Source organism: Staurois parvus, unplaced genomic scaffold (assembly GCF_062004578.1).
Source record: "Staurois parvus isolate SC_StPar_1 unplaced genomic scaffold, SC_StPar_1.0 ptg000175l, whole genome shotgun sequence".
NCBI classification, from domain to species: Eukaryota; Metazoa; Chordata; class Amphibia; order Anura; family Ranidae; genus Staurois; species Staurois parvus.
The window spans coordinates 1,355,032-1,376,482 of NW_028317971.1; the positions used below are offsets into that span (position 1 = coordinate 1,355,032).

A 21,451-nucleotide genomic window follows, 5' to 3' on the forward strand; every position below is an offset into this window, starting at 1 on the left:
TGGTGCTGTCCTTACAAATCATGGAATCATACAAAATGCTAGATGATGTAGTTTTTGTTGTGGAGTGTATATTAATTTTTGCATCGGCTAATTTGAGTAAAACTGAAGATTTTGTAATCTAAGTTGTATTATTACCCTTACTTTCATGTAATGAGCTAAACAAATGTTTTATAAAACTTAGTTTTGTCAAGATTTTGGAAACTGTTCTTGTGTTCATTGAGATATTGATTAAAATCTTACTTTTCAAAAGGGGTGTACTTATTTATGCTACACACACACACACAGACACACACACATATATATATTTAAATAAAGCTGCACTAAATAATCAGTGTTCTCATATTAATCAATAAATACAGTATAATTTGTGTAGTCTATGAATCAAAGTGTATACACTATATGATCAACTACAAAAAACAGTCAATTCCAGTGCCTAAGTGCAAATAATATGGATGTTTAAATCCATCAATAAAAACACAAAGTTCATGAAATCGTTCAAACACTGGTTCAGAAAATCTTGGAAGAATGTGATTATGTGCAATATGTAAGTGGAACCTTCAATAACTCCTTTTGGGCACTCCCTCCTCAAAACGTAGAGGATTGGGGCTGTAAAACCATTGCACAGAGCAGGAAAGTACAACATGTTTGCTATTTAAAAAAAACAAAACAAAGAACAACAACCTTTAGAATCACTTTAAGCACATATCATTTTATATCCAGGACTAGGCTGTGTGCTCACTGATAGATCCAAGGATATCCAGTTAACCAGGAATGTGTCAGACAACTGGGTTCTCCGATGACAGATATTGCTCTCTGAAATAATTCTATTTATTGTTAAAACAAAATACAGATAATTCACATTGAAGTAAAGTGGTATCACTTAACACTTCCTCAAAAGGTACAAGGCACGGGAGGGAGCGGCACTGTCAGTATGCAAGACTGACAGTGTTGCAAAACACTGACAAGACCAGGAACTTGTTGGTGTTTTGCAGTAGTCTTCTGACCTACATGATTGACCTAGACCAGCTTTAGGTGTTCCCTGCTTGAATAAGGACCTGGCAATGCTCAGGAATACCAGTTGCTTCTCAGAGCATTGGCGCTTGTGGGATGCTCAGGTGACCTCCGTCAAGTGTTAGTTTTATGGATCATTGTAGTCAGCACCTTCCAAAAGAGTCACTACTGTATAATCCAGCAAATTTGTCATCAAACAGGGAGTCAAGAGTGAGCAGGTGAAACATCCTAGCTTCCTGCAACTGTTACTCTTTGCTGGGGACAGAGTATGTCAAGAGGACTTTATGGGACCTTTATACCAGGGGACTGGTTCTCCCCTGATGTGTGTGTGTGTTTATATGTATATGTGTGTATGTATGTATATATATATATATATATATATATATATATATATATATATATCTTTTTTTTTTTTTTATATATATATATATATATGCACACACTGCTCAAAAAAAATTACAGGAACTCTTTTTAATCAGAGTATAGCATCAAGTCAATCAAACTCCTGGGATATTGATCTGGTCAGTTAAATAGCAGAAGTGGTTGTTAATCAGTTTCAGCTGCTTTGGTGTTAATTAAATTAACAGGTGCACTAGATAGGCAACAATGAGACGACCCCTAAAACAGGAATGGCTTTTCAGGTGGAGGGCACTGACATTTGTTTCTCTACTCATCTTTTCTGACTGTTTTTCACTAGTTTTGCATTTGGCTAGGGTTTGTGTCACTTCTGGTAGCATGAGGCGATACCTGGACCCTACAGAGGTTGCATAGGCCGTCCTCCAGGATGGCATATCAATACGTGCCATTGCCAGAGGGTTTGCTTTGTCTCCCAGCACAGTCTCAAGAGCATGGAGGAGATTCCAGGAGACAGGCAGTTACTCTAGGAGAGCTGGACAGGGCAGTAGAAGGTCCTTAACCCATTGACAGGAGCGGTATCTGCTCCTTTGTGCGAGGAGGAACCGGATGAGCACTGACAGAGCCCTACAAAATTACATCCAGCAGGCTACTGGTGTGAATGTGTCTGACCAAACAATCAGAAACAGACTTCATGACGGTGGCCTGAAGGCCCGACATCCTCTAGTGGGTCCTGTGCTCACTTCTCAGTACCATAGAGCTCGATTGGCATTTGCCATTGAACACCAGACTTGGCAGGTCCACTACTCCTTTGGCAGCTGTCTGTTCCCAACTGCAGTAGGGAGCCATGTTCAGCGCATCAAACACAGCTCCCTTTTTTTTCTACGAACTGTATTTGAAGTGTACAAAAGTACACGTCATTCATTTCACTGTACATTCAATTCTGTACAGAGTACTGCAATAAAATGCAGCATGTGTGAATTTTATCGCAGCACGCTGTAGCGCAGCTCTGGACCGTGTGAATGGGACTCACCTATAACAGAGGTTTTCTGTGTGTTCTTGCTGTAACAGGTCTTTTACAATGCAGTAAAACACCCGTCACCTCACTGTGTGAATTGACCCTAAAGAATATCCTGGTCTTGTCATAGTTTGAGCTAATTGTACAGTAGAGTTCTGCACTGTATCCTTAGCAAGCAGAATCGTTAAGAAGATTACATGTCTAGGGTATTAAAGCTGCTTACAGCCACGTCGAAGCACAGGCGTTATGACTTAGTTTTAGGTATAAATTGTGTATGTTATAACATTTATCTCACTAAAGAACACATATATCATTTGGCTGTGCGATAATACTGAATATGGTTACATATTGTACTATATAGGGTTCCATATTTTATTTCTGTCTAAGGCCATGTGCGCTATGTTTTTCATAAAACGATCTAATATTACTAGTTTATTGTGCAGAGAAACGAATGTGTTCTTTTGGGTAACGAAAGGCGTATCTATGGTCGAAATGTAAAATCATATGTATTTCAATTATTTCTAGCCTACTCCCGGTTAATCTGAATGATCTTGATTTTTTTCAACTTACTTTGTGTAGATCCCATCCATTTACTTCCTGGGATTCTGTGACATGTATCCATTATATCCTGTGTCAGCATTGGTGTTTCCCGTAATTCACTATGCCTACCTTCTAAACTACGGAGGTGCTGAGGGAGAAGTTTCAGGAGGCAGTACAGGAGTTGTTGGTTGTGGGCAGCAATGTACCATGGGATATGTATTTCTATAAAAAGTTAAACTAAAACAGTGAAAGAGAAGCTGCAAAGCTGAGGGAGAATATTTAGGCGGCAGAGTCAGTATAGGAATTACTGCTTGCGGGCAGCAAAGTGCCGTGGGATATTTAGTCCTTAAAAAAAATCAATCCAAAACCGTGAAAGAGAAGCTGCAAAGCATAGTAGAACTCCTTTTTTAAAAACCAGAAAAAGTAAGCAGCATTTTTTGTGTTTTGAGCTGGGAAAAAGGAAGGCGTGCGCAGCTAACATTAATCCATCCTAAAGTGACTATTTGATGTGAGAGGCATAGAAGAACAGGATTGCATTAAAGTCTAAACACTGGCTGGCTAACGATTCAAGCCTTTGGGTGCTGAGATGTCTGCACTTGAGTTTCCAGGTTCACCCCCCTCTCATTGACATTCTAAGTTGGTTTATTCTCTTGTTGGATTTTTTTTTTTTCACTGCATTGGTGATTTTAGTACAATCTTTCTAGTTTTTTAGTTTTAGATGGAGCGCAGAGGGATTAGAACACCTGTCCATTTTTTTTTTATTGCCGTCTGTGCAGAAGATTCACCTTTTCTATTTGTCCTGTTTACTATTATCTTGGAAAGTGAAATTAAAAGAAATCCTAAATTTTGGGTTGTCCCCAGAAAAGTAATAGAGGGGAAATCTTCCAATTGTGACACTAGTTCTGGTGACCTGCGGGTCCCCAAAGAATTCCCTTTAATTTGCAGGGATTTCCTCCCATGTTTGGCTTTGGGACAGGAAGTGAAGGGAAGTCTCTGCAATGGGACACAGATGGCGAAACAAAATCTGACTCGGGTTATAACTCTCCCTTCCCACGCTATCCAAAATTAAAAAAAAAAAAATAGTTCTACTTTAAACACTGGGCTGTTTTAATGGGTAGAGCTTTGGCACTTCTCAGTAGCTTCAAGCTTGACCTTGCTTTTCCTTTTCTAGTAGGCATGTGGGGTAGGGAGTGGTAAGCTTCAACACTACCAGGAGATGTTGAAGCTTTTCCTTTCAGATCACCCCAGCTTTCAGGGGTAACAACGGAGACTTTGGCCTTCTGAAGCTACGTCTAATCACCCTTTCTATAAGTCATTGGTTAATATTCCATTGTTTACTGAATATTTTTGAACGCTGTGAAAACAATGTTGTCAGAATTTTCTATGTCCCTTTCTTGCAGGATGAAGGAATGGTGGATTCAGGTGGGCCTTCTAACTGTTCCCCTTCTTGCTGTGTATCTGAACATTCCTCCTCCTAACCTCTCCCCAGCACTGTTCGCATGGAGATCAACTGGAGCATTCTTCACCTTCAATGAACAGCAGATTTTCTATAGAGGTGCCTGGATACCCATTATCCTTCAAAATCACTTGTAGAATGTTTTGCTCATGGTATTTAAGGATTTAAAAACACACCGCCGAATACATACATTTATAGATGAATGTCTTCATTGTGGTCCTGTCCAGTGCTGTCTTGTGTCCTGTGCATGCTGCCATATCATTTAATGCATTATCACCCCTTTCATACATTACCTCTTTGAACTACAGAACACCTCTCCTCTGTAGACATAGCACAGTGTACTTCTGTGTAGATTCTTGTCCTTAGATACAGTACAGTGAGTGAGTGTTGTGACCATAGGACAGATGGTTTGTGTCTGGCAGAATCAGCAGGTTAAATGTCTAAAAACAGCTGCAAACTATTACTCTTTTTATTGGGTTTAGATGCACTTTTTTGGGTAGATATTTTACATGAGCTTTTTTGGTCCCAGTCTCAAAATATGATGAATGATAAAAAATATTTGCACATTGCCATTTAACCATTGTTTCTTCCAGAATCATGGGGAGCAGTGGGAAGTTCAGATGTGGTCATTCTCTTACATGGATTTCCAACCTCAAGTTATGACTGGTACAAGGTAATGTTGTCCTCGATCAATACTTTTTGTGGTGCTTCCAATATTAATGCATTCAACAATTTTTACAAGGCATTATCCATCGAGTGAAACAAATAAAACATGCCAAACTGTACATTTTTTTTCTCCATTTCTCTTCTTTGCAGTTGTTTTTTGCCTGTACAGCAGTTGTGGCAGCCTGGCGATTGCATTTTTCTGACCAAAGCATCCCACACTACATTTTAAAGTTTTGGGAAGTGTTAATTTTAAATAATAGAGATCTCATCACCTGGCCACATCTTAGTCTTCCTGTACAATCTCCTTTTAACAATACTGTCTATTAAATTTGTGTACAATCAAACACTCTTGTACTTTAAAAGAGAAGTATGGCCAAAGCATTTTAGTAAGACTTCCCATCTGGGTCACAGGAATGCATTTGTTTTTTGCTCTCCTTCGACTGAGTCAGCCTACAGCAGGCTGTTGCCTGCTGTCAGCTGATATCACAGAGTTATTGTGTCCCGAGTCACTCCAGGCTCTGGAAGGATTCGGGCCATATGGCCAGGATGCACCCAGCTGCCAGATTTACAGCTGGCTCTGGCTCTTAGATCATGACTGAGAGCCAGAGCCAGCTGCTTCCACCCCTTCTCCAGCCCAGTGAGTGCTAGAGGGGCAGAGCAGACAGCGGTGACTGACCGTCACTGCTCTCCATTCCAAGAAGACCAAGAGCTGAGCAATCAGTGGTCATGTGTTCTCTCATGATGTTTCTTTTTGTTCCCATACTTCTCCTTTCATAGCTCTTGCTAGATCTAAAGGAGATTGTACAACCAGATTGTAATATGTGTAGACCTCTTAAAGCTGGCCACTAATAATTTACAATGCATTCTTGACCAGTTTATTTACTAGTAGTGGCTCTAGTTGCAAGATTGTTCCTGTTTAGGGTAAAGGAGTAATGAGGGGGAGCCACACAGTCAAAGGGACATTAGTGATCAGGCAAGGTTTTCTAACGTTCTTGATTGCTTTGTTTTCCACAAATGGGCAATCGGCGCTGTCACTCACTGCCCCATAGATGTTGAATTGTTGCCTTTCAATTCAAAAAACTGGATTTGGGGACTGAATTATAATGTCAATGGGGCACATGCATTACTAGTTTAGCAGTGAATATTTTTGCTAAGTGTGCCAAGAAAGATTTTGCTATGGTGTCTTAGACCTTGATGTTATTGAGTTTTGCTAATGTGATGTCACTGGTGTAGCCCCACTGTGGAGATTCACCATCTCTACTTGTTCTGTTGACCACTGTCAGCAGGACTGTAAGTGAGGGAAATTTGTAATTTCACTGCAACAGGAATACAGGGGAAATCCTTCAAGGAGGACAAGTGTTCCATTGGCAACTGTCTTAAGAGGGTGGTTTTCTCATTTTTTTACAGATTTCCTCTCACTTCTTGTGTCTACAAGACAGGATGTTAAAGTAGAACTTGAGCCCAGAAATAAAGATGGGCGAACAGGCAGGAATGCTTTGTCTCTTCTGCATTAAAATGACATACTTGCCTGTCCGCTCTTGTACAGTGAGCAGCGCATGTGCATCTCACTATACAAATTCAGCAATGCCGAATCTGACTGATCTGTGCATACGTGTGAGTGATGTCATCCCCACCCAGCCAATGACAACCTGAAGATGTCAGCGGCCGGGCAGGGAGCTTGAGGACGCCGCATGCCTGGAGCTGAGGTGAGTATAGCTCCGCTTTTAGGGTAATAATTCATATGGGATTCAAATGGAACAAAAAAGTGGCAGTGGTTTTATCCGTTCCCTAATTAATCCAAAAAGTTTGTTCTTTAGATACATTTTAAGAAAAAAGAGAGAGGAAAATACAGGGCAATACAGAATATGTTTAAAATCTTTGTAGTACTATATAGTAACTTGACGCAAGCAAAGTTTAAAAAAAAAAAAAAAAAAAAAAAGGGTAAAAACACATTAATTTCCAGATTTGTATTTCAATCCTTTCTAGCCTTTTCCTATTAATCATAATGATCTTGAAGTTTGTAAACTTATTTATGAAGAATCCCACACATTTACTTCTGCGACTGGTATTCACTATACCTAGTGATTAGACATTGCTGTCACACATTTCACAAAGCCTGCCTTCTGAGCTACAAAGGGGCTGAGAGGAGGAGTTTCAGGAAGCATATTCTGTAAAAGAATCATTACTTCTGGACAGCAAGGTACCATGGAATATGTAGTTCATAGAAATTGAAAATAAACAGCAGAGAGAGAGCTGCAAAGCATGCAGAAAATCCAGAAGTTGTGGAAAGCGATGGCCAGCAGACAGGCAGAACTCACCAACATGAAAGGATGTTTTTCAAGTAAGCTTATATTGGATTGTCAAATAGATGTGTGGTTTGAATTGATTATTACAGTGCTGATAAATTGTATGCTGTGGCTATAGATTTCCTTTTGTGAGTACTGCATTGGCTGTAATATAAACGTGATGTCTAGTGCTGCTGCACAACAGAAATAACCAGGGCTTTGTCCCAGTTCTGCAGTCAGCTATAGAAAAAAACAAGGACTGATGTGCCTCTGATTCTCTAGTCAGGCACGTATGAAAGTAGTGTCACATTTGTGCTCTAGGATCATTCTTCCTCCTTGCTACTTGTAATGCTGAATACATGGGCACATTCCTAATTTTGAGACTTAACTATCCCAAGACTGAATGCAAGAACATGTGGAGGTGAAACCCACTACATTGATCTGCAATAGCTTCAAACACTGAAGCCACAGGGCAGCATGATTTGACAAATTGCCTATTAGAGCGCTAACGGTGAAGAGTTGTTTCACTGGTGTTTTTTCTCATACTTTTAAAAAGGTATGACTAGTTATAAAACATCAGATCAAATCTGGGAGTGTCACTGTCCTTTATCAGAAATGTGGAGTAAGATTGGAGGCAGTGTATCAAGTTATTTCATGGCTGTCTTTACTTTTCCTATTCCATTGCAGATCTGGGAAGGGTTAACTCAAAGGTTTCACAGAATCATTGCACTGGATTTCATAGGCTTTGGTTTCAGTGACAAACCGGTAAGTATAACAAATGTTTTCAAGTTGTTTTTTTCCAGAATATTTAGGAAATGCATTTTAGTTTCGGCTTTATTTTTGCAGAGGTTCCACCGCTATTCAATTTTTGAGCAGGCCAGTATTGTAGAAGCACTTGTCAGCCATCTGGACCTAATTGATCAAAAAATAAACATATTGTCTCATGATTATGGAGATACTGTAGCCCAGGAACTACTGTATAGGTAAGTGCTGCAATCTTTACAAAGACAGACAAAATATCAACATTTAGTATGCTTGTAAATCATTCCGTGCTTTGTTCCACATCCTTTTGAATTTTACATACACTAATATTACACTGGCTACAATGCCTCAGACACTTTTCATTAAAGTGCTACTAAACCCACAACAGTAAAATCAGTCTGTATATGCAGTAAAGCATGCTTGTTATACTCACTGTGGAACCTAAGGGGTTAATCCTCTGCATTGTGTAAAAAAGATGTTTGATCCCCCCCTTCTTTTACAGTCCCCAATGCATTTGCTGATAGAACAGAGCCTTGGGGAGCAGCTGCATATGTTCAGTTTGGTGTGTATTGGTAGAGAATTTGTTTTTGTTTTTTTCCCTTGGCAAAGTGCATGTGATCAGCACTGTCCAGATAGAGGATCAAGGGTCCTGCAGCCTCATAGGATAACCAATGGAGAATGAAAACTCCTCCTACAAGCTTTAACCAATGCTCTGCTGGGCACTGATAGAGGTCACAAGACTGCTCTAACTGCTGATGAGAAAAGGCATTTAGCGGTTTATATTTTCTAAAATAATTGCATTTCCATGTACTGTGGGAGACCAGATAGAGTGAATGCAGGGTCAGAGGTTTAGTAACACTTTAAGTGACTGCTTCCTGATGATCAGTTGTGAAGTATAGACTTTTTCATACAGGTGTTGATTCGGGTCCTTACTAGGCAGGTTTCATGACCACTAAACAGCCCCCCTGATACATAATGCTCACCTGCAGGACACATCATTTCATGTTACTCCAGCTTAATGTTGAATGCAACATTTGCTGTTCTAGGTCATAAAAGCACATTTCGTCTTCTGGCAGGTCCCTCTTTCCTTGCAGAGTAGTTCTGGAATACAACCGTGCCTGAGACAACATTGGCGCCGGATGCTCTTATGCATCCAGCACCCATATTTACAAATCATAAGAATGACAAATTGCTTTTCTCCTATTTAACATTTATCTGCTACTCTTTAGTTTTTACTTCTCACAGAACACTGGTGTTTTTCAACCATACTACTGGTTTAGGATGTATTTTTTAAAAATGTATTGCTCATTCAATCTCAGCACAAGCATGAGCCTACTGGAACCTAGAACAGCATATTCTAAATAGTTTGGCCCCTTGTCCCTCACATGGGCACTGTCAGGTAGAAAAAACAGTCTGTTGAGGCACAATTTTAACATGCCGCAGCTGTCTGTTAAAACCAGGCTGTGGCCTCTACATGGCAAACAAAAAAAGGGGTATGTCGCATTCGGCAGGCGATACCTGCCCCGTGGGGGTGAAGATGCATTTCAGTGTGAAATCTGTCCTCAGAAAGGCGTGTGCTAGGTGGCATTTTCGCTCCTGATCGCCTGCAAATCCTGGGACCAATGACAATGTGATCCCACTGCCTATGCCCATGTCAAAGAGGCCTTTGTGTTATTGGCTCTTTTGTTTCTACTTGACATTATATATAAATGTTATGATGATAGCGTTTGTCTACAGATGTAAAAATAAATCTAGTTATCACACCTGTACGTTATTTCTTTGTAGGTATGATAGCAGAAAAAAAGGACACATTAACATTGGCAGCCTTTGTCTTTCCAATGGAGGTAAGAGGATATATATGTAACAGGAAGGCCATACCATCTAAAACTGCCACTTCGTAATAAGACTGGTATGTGGTGTTTACGCGTAAAGGATTCTGAATCACTTCGGTTTATGGTGGATGATGAGCAGGCACAGTATTTGGTAGTGTTCTATGATTTTATAGGCACACCTGGTGTATCCACTTGGGTGTCTCTGTCTTCAGTGACTTAAAAAAAAAGTTATTAGTGAGGGAGAGTTGATCCATGTACTTCTCAGTCTACACCTCCTCCCTAGGTCAGTTGGTACTATTTGTACACTTACAACACCCAAATCTATCGCTCTACCCCAGAGGTCACTCCATCAGTCTCTACACGCATCTTTAATCTATTAACGGACATATCAGCCTGGATGTCAGACAACCTCCTCAAACTCAATCTATCCAAAACCGACCCCATAATATTTCCTCCCCCATGTGCATGTGCCCCTTACTCTGACTTTTTTGTCAAGATTGAAGGGACAACTATCAGCCGTCCCCACATGCCAAGGTGCTAGATGTAATCCTGAACTATCCTTTCGGCCCCACATCCAGTCACTATCCAAAGCTTGCCGCCTCAACCTACGCAACATCTCCAAAATATGCCCCTTCCTAACCAATGACACTCCCTGGTCATCTCTTGCCTTGACTACTGCAACTCGCTCCTCATTGGGTTACCTTTACATAGACTATCCCCTCTGCAGTCCATCATGAATGCTCCTGCCAGACTTATCTACCTTACCAACCATTCAGCGTCTGCTAATCCTCTCTGCCAATCTTTCCACTGGCTTCTACTCGTCTAACAAATTCAATTCAAAATATTAACAACTTTCAATTAACAACAACAAAGCCATCCACAACTCAGCCCCCAGCTACATCACTACCCTAGTCTCAAAGTGCCAACCAAATCGTTCTCTCCGTTCCTCCCAAGACCTCCTGCTCTCTAGCTCCCTTGTCACTTCCTCCCATTCTTGCCTCCAGGACTTCTCCTGAGTCTCTCCCATCCTCTGTAATTCCCTTCCCAAATCTATCCGATTATCTCCTACTCTATCTACATTTAGACAATACCCGAAAACCCATCTCTTCAGACAAGCCTTTCCTGTCCCCACCTAATATCTGTACTTTTTTTCCATCAGCCCATCCCCCACAGTTATTACTTTTTTTTTATCAATTGACCCTCACTTTTAAATTATAAGCTCTAACGAGCAGAACCCTCTGTTTCCTACTGTTCATTTTATTGTAATTGTACTGTCTACCCTCATATTGTAAAGTGCTCCACAAACTACTGGCACTATATAAATCCTGTATAATGATATATGTATGATAACAAATGATTATAAGAAGTATTTGCAGTGCTTCAAAAATCTAAATTCACACAGCCAATGTCGTAATTTTTCCCACTCATGCTCACAGGTACCCTCCTCCTCAATAGGGGGGATGGGTTAACTCCATTATCTGGACACCGTGGTTTACCCATTTTGCCTTGGCTTTTGACCATCAGACTCTGCTCTGAGCTTTGATACGCATTTCTCCTTTTATAAGGCTTGCCAACTGTCAGGTTGTTATCTTTGTTAACTCTGTTTACTGGAATCTGTAATAACTGTCTAGCTCGCTTACAGAACACCCTCAGTTGTCTAGCTGCTCTACATAATTCACCCAGAGAGCTAACAGCATCTACAATTCACTGATACTCACCAGTGAAACACATTCCAACCTTTGGATTGGTGCTCCTCCTCCTTCATCTCCCACGTCCATATATTACCTCCATATCTTACAATCTAACTTATGGGATAGTTATCACATATCATGATGATAGGAAAACTTATCTCAGAAATTGTTTCCTTTTCTCATCACGTAACTTAGTTTGGAATTGACACCACCTAACCCTGGGTTCTGTGCAGGTTTTGATTCACCATGGTGTATATTTTCTATAACATCCTAGTTTGTGCACCTTTTATGCATCCCTGTTGCAAAGTTGCTCCTCCTTGCAGCCTGTTAGAACCTTCTGTATCCTTCTGGGACTTACCCAAGAGTCCTTCTTTTGAAATCCTGGGGATCACCCCGGTATAAGATTTCCAATTGAAAATAAGGCCTTGTTCTCCTTGTGGCCCTAGCAGCTGTAGTGCCGTTTCCAGAATATTTTGTCCTTATGAAGCAATAACTCCTTTTGCTTCCCCAAGGATCTTCTTATCACTTTTGTGGGAGTGTCATACTCCCTCCCAGTGTCCAGCATTGAAGGTATGTTTAACAATTCTGGTTAAGCCTCTGCTGATGCATGCTTTGGCCGAAAAAGCTGCTCCTGCTGTCAACTGTAATTTCCTTACTTCCTCGTGGTCTGAAAATAAAGTTCTTGTGTTCTGTAATGTACTCCAAAATATGGTAAGTCAAAGTACCTATTTGTCTTTAAATTTTGTTTGGAGAGACATTTATACAACCTGTAGACTAGTGCTTTTCCAAAGTATTATCTCCGTAAGTGTATACTATTTAAACTTTCTCTCTTCGTAAAAGCATATAATACATCTAGGTAATACAGAACGAAAAAAAATGCATGACAACACTTGACCATTGTCAGACATAGCAAACTTTTCTCTGGCTCCAGATCATGGGGCTGTCATGCTGCACAGCTTTGCCACCATAACGGGAAATTCAGTCATAGACTGTACATATTGATATTTTCACTTCCATGCTAGAAACCAAAACAAAATATCTGCTTCATATTTGTTAAAATTGTTCAACACTGCAACAGAATGAACCACCTGCTATGCAGAACATTATTGTAGGTACTAAAATGGTAATGGTGTTAATGAACTAAACTAGTTTTTCACATGGTAAAAAAGTATTGCTCAACAAACTGCTTATTACAAAACGAATTAATCCTTTTTAATTTCTTCATGTTACTGTGTCAAATTTCGAGTAGATTGTGATGTTATACATATATATTTTCTTTTTATTATTGAAGCAAGTTATTTGGACCTTGTCACTGTAGCTTTGTGCTAAAGACGTTTGTAGAAACTCATAGTTAAGACATCTTTTAGTATTTTCAGTCCAGATTTTTAAACTTCTTCAGTTGTATAAAATATACTTCCATAATGGCAGGACAATTTAGTTCAGCATACTATAATGGAAATTATGAATGAAAATTCAATGTGATTAGACACTAAAGGGATTTTGTCAACAGATGTTAATTTCATATAATACCCTTGCAGCAGAAAGCATAGAAGGAATTCAATACTTTGTGGCCAGCTCTCCTGTATGGACATTCTCACTGTTGAGGGTGAGAGGCTGTCCTGGGAGATAAACACAGAAACCAGTTGGTGACCAGCAGCAACTCCCATCACCTGTTTTTACATGCAGAGCACAGCACAGAAGATACTTGCATGTCTAAAAGTCTAAAATGTCTAAAACTGTTTTTTATAACAACATATGTTTTTCTGGACATTAAACTACTTGGAAAGGGGACAGTAGGGCCATTGCTCTTAGATAATAATCAGCTCAGTATAGTTGTGATAGGGTAGTGACTCTCATATCTTACTGTGGTGCTGGGTGTTGTTTTATGGGCTGTGCAGGATTTTCTCCATTTTCTGGACTACCCTGTCCACTTTGTCCTGGGGGAATATTTTGCAATCGTAACTTTATAGACAACCCAGTTGTCGTGTCATGATCACCTCTTATAGTACATATAGACTTGATAAATAGTGATATAGTTGATACATTTTTATATCGAGGTAGCTATTGTTTGAAAACCCCAGTGTCTCTTGTCTTGATTTGCTTTTATAATTGCAGGTATTTTTCCAGAGACTCACCACCCCAGACTAATACAAAAGGTCAGTTTATCCAGGTATATATTATCAAGCTATAAATTACCAGCATTTGTTTCTCATTTAATGAGGGACACAGAATTCAAAAATAATTGAGGTCCATCTACAGGGGGTTTGGACACTGGCAAGCAAAAAAAAAAACCAGTGACCCAGTTGGTATAACCCTCTCAACCCCAGCATCTTTCAGTTTTTTGCCAGTGTCCTAGGATGGATGTCTTTACTGAGAAAAGTTTTCAATTGTTTTTACTAGCCACATTTCCCTTTTTAAATCAGTTATTTTTTTTCTTCAATCAAGATTTCATCTACATGCTGCTTGAGCTAGTCTCGCATGGCATAACCTCAGCAATCACTTTGAAATCCATACCCAAACCCTGCTGGATTGGACTATCATAGGGCCTGTCTGAAATGTGATCTTTTGGGTACTGGACTCTGCATTGTGGCTTTTTCCAGACCTCAGTGTACTGTGTTAGTTAGTCACAGTGCGCTTTCCAGGTCCAGAGCCATGGCACAGCCTTTGCTCTGACCCAGTGTCTGAAGACTAACTCTATAGGTAGGTCCCCTAGGCCGAGCATGGGGCTACTTTGTTTATTGGAGCTGTTAGGAACTATTGTTACTAATACTGAGGAACAAATTACTGTGTCATTTGATGGAGTGTCACACTCCTATTCCTGCCATTCATCTTTAGGTAGCAACTTCCCACCACTGCTCCTGATTGAAAGAGGAATGCATTTTCAGCTTGGCTAGTCCTGGCTGCTGCATATAGTGACCTTCTAACCTCCGGCCATGTAGACGACTTCTCTTTTTCTTCTGTTGACTATGTTGTCCCTGCATGAGGTATTCTATTGCAGAATTATCAGACCTTAGTGGTTTCTGGACCTTTGACTCTGGAAACTGTCTGATATGTCTAACATTTCCTTGTAGGATAAGATTGTCCCTGAGGAGTCATAGGCAGGTGCCACAACTCCCAGTTAGTAAGGTCTATCATTGCAAATATATCATATAAATGCTAGAAAAGTTTTCATCCCAAGAAATACTCCACGGTGTAAATCCAGACATTTTTGCAACCCACCCTGGATCAGCATTTGACCCCAAGAACCATCAAGGGGCAAATGTCAGCACTTAGTTTTTTTTTTTTCTAAAAACTGCCAGCATCGCATTCTTTAAGTAAAACTTTTGAACAGGGCAACCATCTGTGACTGTAGGATTTAATCCGGTTCGTTTGGCACTTCAGAAACTGCTATTTGACCCCTTTCGGGATATTCTCTTTCCACTCTCACAAAGTTGTTTTCCTTGTTTTCGTCACCTATGAAAGTTGTTTGTCTTAGGTTGTGGCCTTGCCCTGTAAAGAACCATTTTTGGACATGCACGGGAATAAGGTGGTGTTGAGGCCCAATTCCTTCTTTCTCCTCAACCAGAAAATAGTTTTCATCTTTTTGTCCATCTTTTGTGCATCAGAAGGAAATTTCCCTTTATTGGATGTAATTTGCACCCACTGCTTCCATCAGAAAGACTGGCTCTTTTTGCATTTCTGATTGTCGCCCTAAAGGGGAACCTGCTTTTCATTTCACCTTTTCTCAGTGGTGAAGACAAATAACTGTTCAAGCTTAGGGTCGTATAGCTTGGGTTCCACCCTATCTTGGCTAAATGTGCTTTACTAGATCAATGAGTGCTAATTGGGCTTTTTGGCATCAAGTAGTTGTTTCTCAGATTTGCAAGGCAGCCACCTGGTCCTCTGTTCACATGTTCTCTAAGTACTATCAGGCGGATATTCACTCCTGTTTTAGTGGCAGCTTCAGGCGTACAGTTGTATTGGCAGCTCTTTGAGTTGCAAGCAGCTCCCAGTTCTGTTGCGACTCTTCAGCTAGACTGCTTTTGGGTGTCCTAATGGCTCTGAATATTGTGTCTCTCAAAGAATAAGAAAGCAAATAGAATTTTTGTACTTGCCGGAAAATTAGTTTTCTGAAGCACATAAAGGAACACAGGTCCCATATCTTTGTGGTTCTGATCTCACTCTAAGGCCCCATGCACACTGCTGCTCCTAAATGTGAGTTTAGGAGCTTTTGGCATTTTTTTTGCAAAAGCCCCTGAACTCCACTCAATAAAAGCCTATGTGTCCATGTACACATAGTCTTTTACCAGAGTTTAAGAGCAGCAGAGTTTAGGGCAGTTAAACGTTCCTCTCCTGAACGCAGAAGAATTGCGTTCAGGAGAGGAACGTTTTTGCCAAAAACCACTAGGGCCAGGGCATTCATTCATGTCAATGGAAAATACTCTGGCCAATCAAATGATTAAACGTCCAAGCACTAAACGCATTAACCGTGTTTACACGCGCTTTTAGCGGTTTTCTGCTGCCAGGAGAGCTAAACGTGTAGGGGAGTTCATGTGTACATGGGGCCTCAGTACTGCTTTTGTAGAAAACTGGAAGGGACTTGATCAGATTGTCCACTGTTTTTTATTAATATTTTTTGTGGATTGCCAATTTCAAGATGCCCCTTTTGGCAGTGTTATAACCCAGTTGTCTCTGTATCCTGTGTTCCTTGATGAACTCAATAATTGATTTTATGGTAAGTACAAAAATCCTATTTTGCTGTTGCTTATGTAGCTTAACAATGGTATTTTGTTATCTGGTATTGTGTGCTTATTCGCTGCCTGCTGCAGCGTGGTGTGCTACACTGTATTGTAATAGTACATTGGGTTGCCACACAAAATTTAAAAAATTATGAGTAGCATAGAAATGCATCGCTAAGTAAGCACAGATGTCAATTACTACGTTTTTATTATTAATCATATGCTTTCTTATTCTTCACCTTGTGCTGCTCATTCATTCCCAATATAAATGGTGTGTTTGTTTTTTTTTTCCTTGTCATGTCATGGTATATTGTTACATAACAAAGTCTGTTTTTGACTTCCTCTGTCTAGCTGCTGAAGGATGGTGGGATTTTTTCGCCAATACTTACTAGGCTGATGAACTTCCTTTTCTTCAGCAAAGGGTGAGCAGGTGTAAATATGTGATTCATGGGACTTATTTGGTTTTAAGTGAATGCACTGTTCAATAGATATGCTCTTGCTATTGAATAAAGTGGCTAATTTGGACCTAAAATTGATAATTATGTGAAAAACTGTATCACTTTTATTAAACGTGTATAATATGTTACATCCTAATGTAGTTTTATTTTACACCTTTATTTTGCTCTGATCTAGTATTGGTGAGGTGTTTGGACCATACACACAACCTTCAGAAGCTGAATACTGGGACATGTGGACAGCACTGAGGATCAATGAAGGCAATCTGGTTGTAGACAGGTATACTATGAAAGAGAAACTATAATGGTTTGGGGTCAGTTTTATTTTTTTTATCAACTTGTCTTTTTTAAAACATTGCTATCTAGCTATGTGTATACTAAAAATAAATGAATGATCTCTATCTATACACTGTATATAAAAATATGCAACGGTTGGACAAAAATATGGAAACACTACATGATTGGCAGGTGTGAAAGTAACGTGTTTCGCATTAAAAGCGGAAGTAATGAAACATTCTTTTGCTTCCACTGTGTGATGAGATGCCTGGCTAGCAGGTGGGAAGCCTTACTTTCGTCATTCACTGTGTGCGCTGCTAGTATTAAGGCGTCATTTCAGAGCTTATTGACCTTCCAGATGGCAAATAGTTGGTGCCTGCTTAGCTGGTGCCTCTGTGACTGAACTTGGCAATTTATTTGCCATGTCTCAAGGTTCAGTACCAAACATTATGACAGCATTTACAGTTTTCGGAAAACGTCTAATCGCGGTCATCATGGTCAGCTGACCAAAAGAAACAAAAGGACATTGCAAGTTGTTTTCTTATTCCGGATAACAGCACACAAAGGTGACTGCAGAACTCAATCTCAGTCTTCCAAAGTCTGTGTCCACAAAAACTGTGCAGAGGGAACTCTATACGCAAAGGATTCATGGGTGAGCTGCAATTTCAAAACCTCTAGTGATAGAATTTAATGCTTAGAAGAGGAGAGAGTGGTGCAACACCCTTAAATCATGGACTACCGATCACTGGAAGACTGTAATATGGTCCAATGAATCGAGCTTCACACTGTTACCAACCAATAGCCGTGTTTGTGGTGAACACTGTCCCAAGCTTATGATCAGAACTGTCTCTTGTGCCAATGGTATAGCATGGTGGCGACGCAAGCATGGTTTGGGCAGCCATATCTTGGTATTCAGCAGGCCCCATCATCACCTTGAATGGTAGAGTCACTGCCCGCGACTATGTGCAAATTTTAGCCGACCATGTGCACCCCATGGTTCAGACATTGTTTCCCAAAGACAGCGCCATTTACCAAGATGATAATGCTCCGGTTCATATAGCTGGCATTATCAAATCATGGTTTGACGAGCATTCAGATGTAGTTTCGCACCTTCCCTGCGCACTGCAGTTGCGGGACCTCAATATCATATAGCCATTATGATCAGTTTTAAAGAACAAGGTTTGGGCTTGTTTTCTACCTCCGGTATCTCTGCGAGAACTGGAATGGTTTTTGCATGAAGAGTGGTATCGGATTCCATTATCCACCATCCAAAACTTATATTTGTCAATTCCCTGGAGAATGCAGCCCATCATGGATGCCAAAGGAGGTCCAACACCATATTGGGTAATGATTTCCTTCTTTTCACACACTTTTCTGGTGTTTACATACTTTTGGCCAACCCCTGTATATCCTCTACACATAATCATTTAATACATGACAATGGGTCCTAGAGAATTCTAGGTTTCTAAAGCAACAGTACAACAGCATCTGTTTGCCTTGTGGCTTTATTTGACTAAAACTATAGACTGGGCCGTATCCAGAGGTATTTATTAATTGCATGTAAATTGCTGATTTAAGCTGTGAAATCCATAAATAAAAGGACTTTTGTAATCAGGCTGTAATTGGAGAGAGAAAGAGAAGACCATAGGTCTGCTAGTTAAAAAACAAAATTATAGTACTGATATGCTATATTTACCTGATATAAAGTATGTGTGTATAATATATATATAGTTAAGGACCTTCTACGGTCCTGTCCAGCTCTCCTAGAGTAATTGCCTGTCTCCTGCAATCTCCTCCATGCTCTTGAGATTGTGCTGGGAGACAGAGCAAACCTTCTGGCAATGGCACGGATTGATGTGCCATCCTGGAGGATTTGGACTGCCTGTGAAACCTCTGTAGGGTTCAGGTATGCTACCAGTAGTGACACTGACTAAGTGCTAAACTAGTGAAAAACAGTCAGAAAAGATGAGTAGGGAAACAAATGTCAGTGGCCTCCACCTGTAAAATTATTCTTGTTCTGGGGATCGTCTCATTAACATCAAAGCAGCTGAAACTGATTAACAACCCCCTCTGCTACTTAACTGACCAGATCACTACCCCAGGAGTTTAATTGACTTGATGCTATACTCTGATTAAAAAGTGTTCTATATATATATGTATGTATGTGTGTGTGTGTGTGTATATGTGTATATATATATACTGTATACATACACAGTGCTCAGCATAAATGAGTATACCCTAACAGATTTGTCAAAAACCCTTTACTTTCCTGTCAGAATCAGCATTTTCTATGGAACACTGTAATCAATGTATTTTGCAGTATAAACAAGATTTGTTAATTTGCACACTAAAAAATATTTTTCCTTACAAATTCATTCAAGACCATGTTGCAAAAATTAATACACCCCAATGAAAGTCTTTTTTTTTTTTTTTAAAGAAATATTTAATGGGTTTTATCAAAAATAAAATTACAGAGATCACTTGCACGTTGAAAAGATATAAAACAGTCATACAGAGAATGTTTATTATTATTATACAGTATTTATAAAGCGCCAATAGTTCGCTCAGCGCTGTACATTACAAAGGGGGACAGAACATGTGACAGAACAATACCAATACAATGCAAAACATGAGGGGATCGAGGGCCCTGCTCTTTCGAGCTTACAATCTAGGAGGGAGGGGATGGTGGCACAGGAGGAGATAGCTGTGGGGGGTGGAGTGGTAGGAAGAGTGGAGGAGGTCGGCAAGTTAGCAGGGGGTGGGGTAGGCTTCCCTGAAGAGATGGGTTTTCAGGGTGTGCCTAAAGGAGAGGAGAGTAGGTGATAATCTGATGGGTTGGGGCAGGGAGTTCCAGAGCATGGGTGACACCCTGGAGAAGTCCTGGAGGCGGGCATGGGAGGAGGAGACCAGGGAACTAGAGAGAAGGAGGTCTTGTGAGGAGCGGAGTGTGCGTGCTGGGTGGTACTTGGATATTAGGTTAGTGATGTAGTTCGGGGCAGTATGGTAGACAGCTTTGTACGTCAGCGTTAGGATTTTGAATTTGATCCGTTGCGCAATCGGAAGCCAGTGGAGGGATTGGCAGAGGGGGGTGGCGGAGACAGAGCGGTTGGAAAGGTGAATGAGTCTGGCAGCCGTATTCAGGATCGACTGAAGCGGGGATAGCCAGCGGCGAGGCAGGCCAGTGAGGAGGGAGTTGCAGTAGTCGAGTCGTGATATGATGAGGGAGTGGATGAGCTGTTTAGTGGTTTCTGGGGTTAGGAACGTGCGTATTTTGGCGATGTTGCGGAGGTGGAGTCTGCACGAGTTTGTTAAAGATTGGACTTGGGGTTGAAAGGATAGGTTGGAGTCCAGAATTACACCAAGTACTCTGGCCTGCAGGGCGGGTTTGATGGTAGCGTTGTTGGATGTGACGGAGAAGTCAATGGGGGTGGTGTCCGGGCTGGGGGGAAGACAAGAAACTCGGTTTTGGAGAGGTTCAATTTAAGGAAGTGGAGTGACATCCAGTCTGATATGTCGCTCAGTAGGTGTGTGATTCGGGCTGAGACCAAGGGGGTGAGGTGGGGGGGTTGAGAGATAGATTTGTGTGTCGTCGGCATAGAGGTGGTAGTTGAAGCCGTGAGAGTGTATGAGTTGGCCAAGGGAGGAGGTATAGATGGAGAAGAGAAGGGGCCCGAGGACAGAGCCTTGAGGGACCCCAACAGAGAGGGGGAGTGAGGGGGAGGTGGTAGCATTATAGGTAACGCTGAAGGAGCGTTGTGACAGGTAGGATGAGAGCCAGGAGAGAGCAGAATCTCTGAGGCCGAGGGAGTGTAGTTTTTTGAGGAGGAGGGGGTGGTCGACTGTGTCGAAGGCTGCAGAGAGGTCAAGGAGTAGGAGCACTGAATAGTGGCCATTAGCTTTGGTGGTTAGCAGGTCGTTGGAGAGTTTGAGTAAGGCAGTTTCGGTGGAGTGTAGGGGACAGAAGCCGGACTGTAGGGGATCGAGGAGGTTGTTCTCGTTGAGGTGAGAGCATAGGCGGGTGTAGACTAGGCGCTCGAGGAGTTTAGATGTAAATGGGAGCAGGGAGATGGGTCTGAGGTTGTTCGGGTCATTGGGGTCCAGGGAGGGCTTTTTAAGTATGGGGGTGATGTGTGTAACATCAATCAAAGAGGCAGGGGGAAGAGGTAGCATGAGGATAACAGTGGATCATTGGGCCTAGGGACCCCCTCTATCTTGATTAAGGGCAGGTTAACCAGGACCGATTCAACTTTTGGGTAATGTAGTGGCATCATGAAGTGGTAGAGGGTCTCTACGGAAGGTTACAGACATATATGTGGAAGGAGTGAAAACGCTATTTCTGTATGTTCTTATACCACAACGTACGAGTATAAGATGATCAGAGAAAGAA

General features: G+C 41.0%; 1 protein-coding gene across 1 annotated transcript in view; it reads left to right on the forward strand.

Annotated features, from left to right (window-relative positions):
• Positions 1-21,451, forward strand: part of MEST (mesoderm specific transcript) — a 57,457-nt gene that overhangs the window by 12,789 nt on the left and 23,217 nt on the right. Inside the window, exons 2-9 of the mRNA XM_089676867.1 lie at positions 4,324-4,478; positions 4,973-5,052; positions 8,018-8,095; positions 8,177-8,313; positions 9,878-9,936; positions 13,731-13,771; positions 16,685-16,755; positions 16,967-17,068. Of these exons, the coding sequence (XP_089532993.1) occupies positions 4,325-4,478; positions 4,973-5,052; positions 8,018-8,095; positions 8,177-8,313; positions 9,878-9,936; positions 13,731-13,771; positions 16,685-16,755; positions 16,967-17,068 (722 nt within the window). The 5' untranslated portion in view covers position 4,324. The remainder of the gene's footprint in view (positions 1-4,323; positions 4,479-4,972; positions 5,053-8,017; positions 8,096-8,176; positions 8,314-9,877; positions 9,937-13,730; positions 13,772-16,684; positions 16,756-16,966; positions 17,069-21,451) is intronic.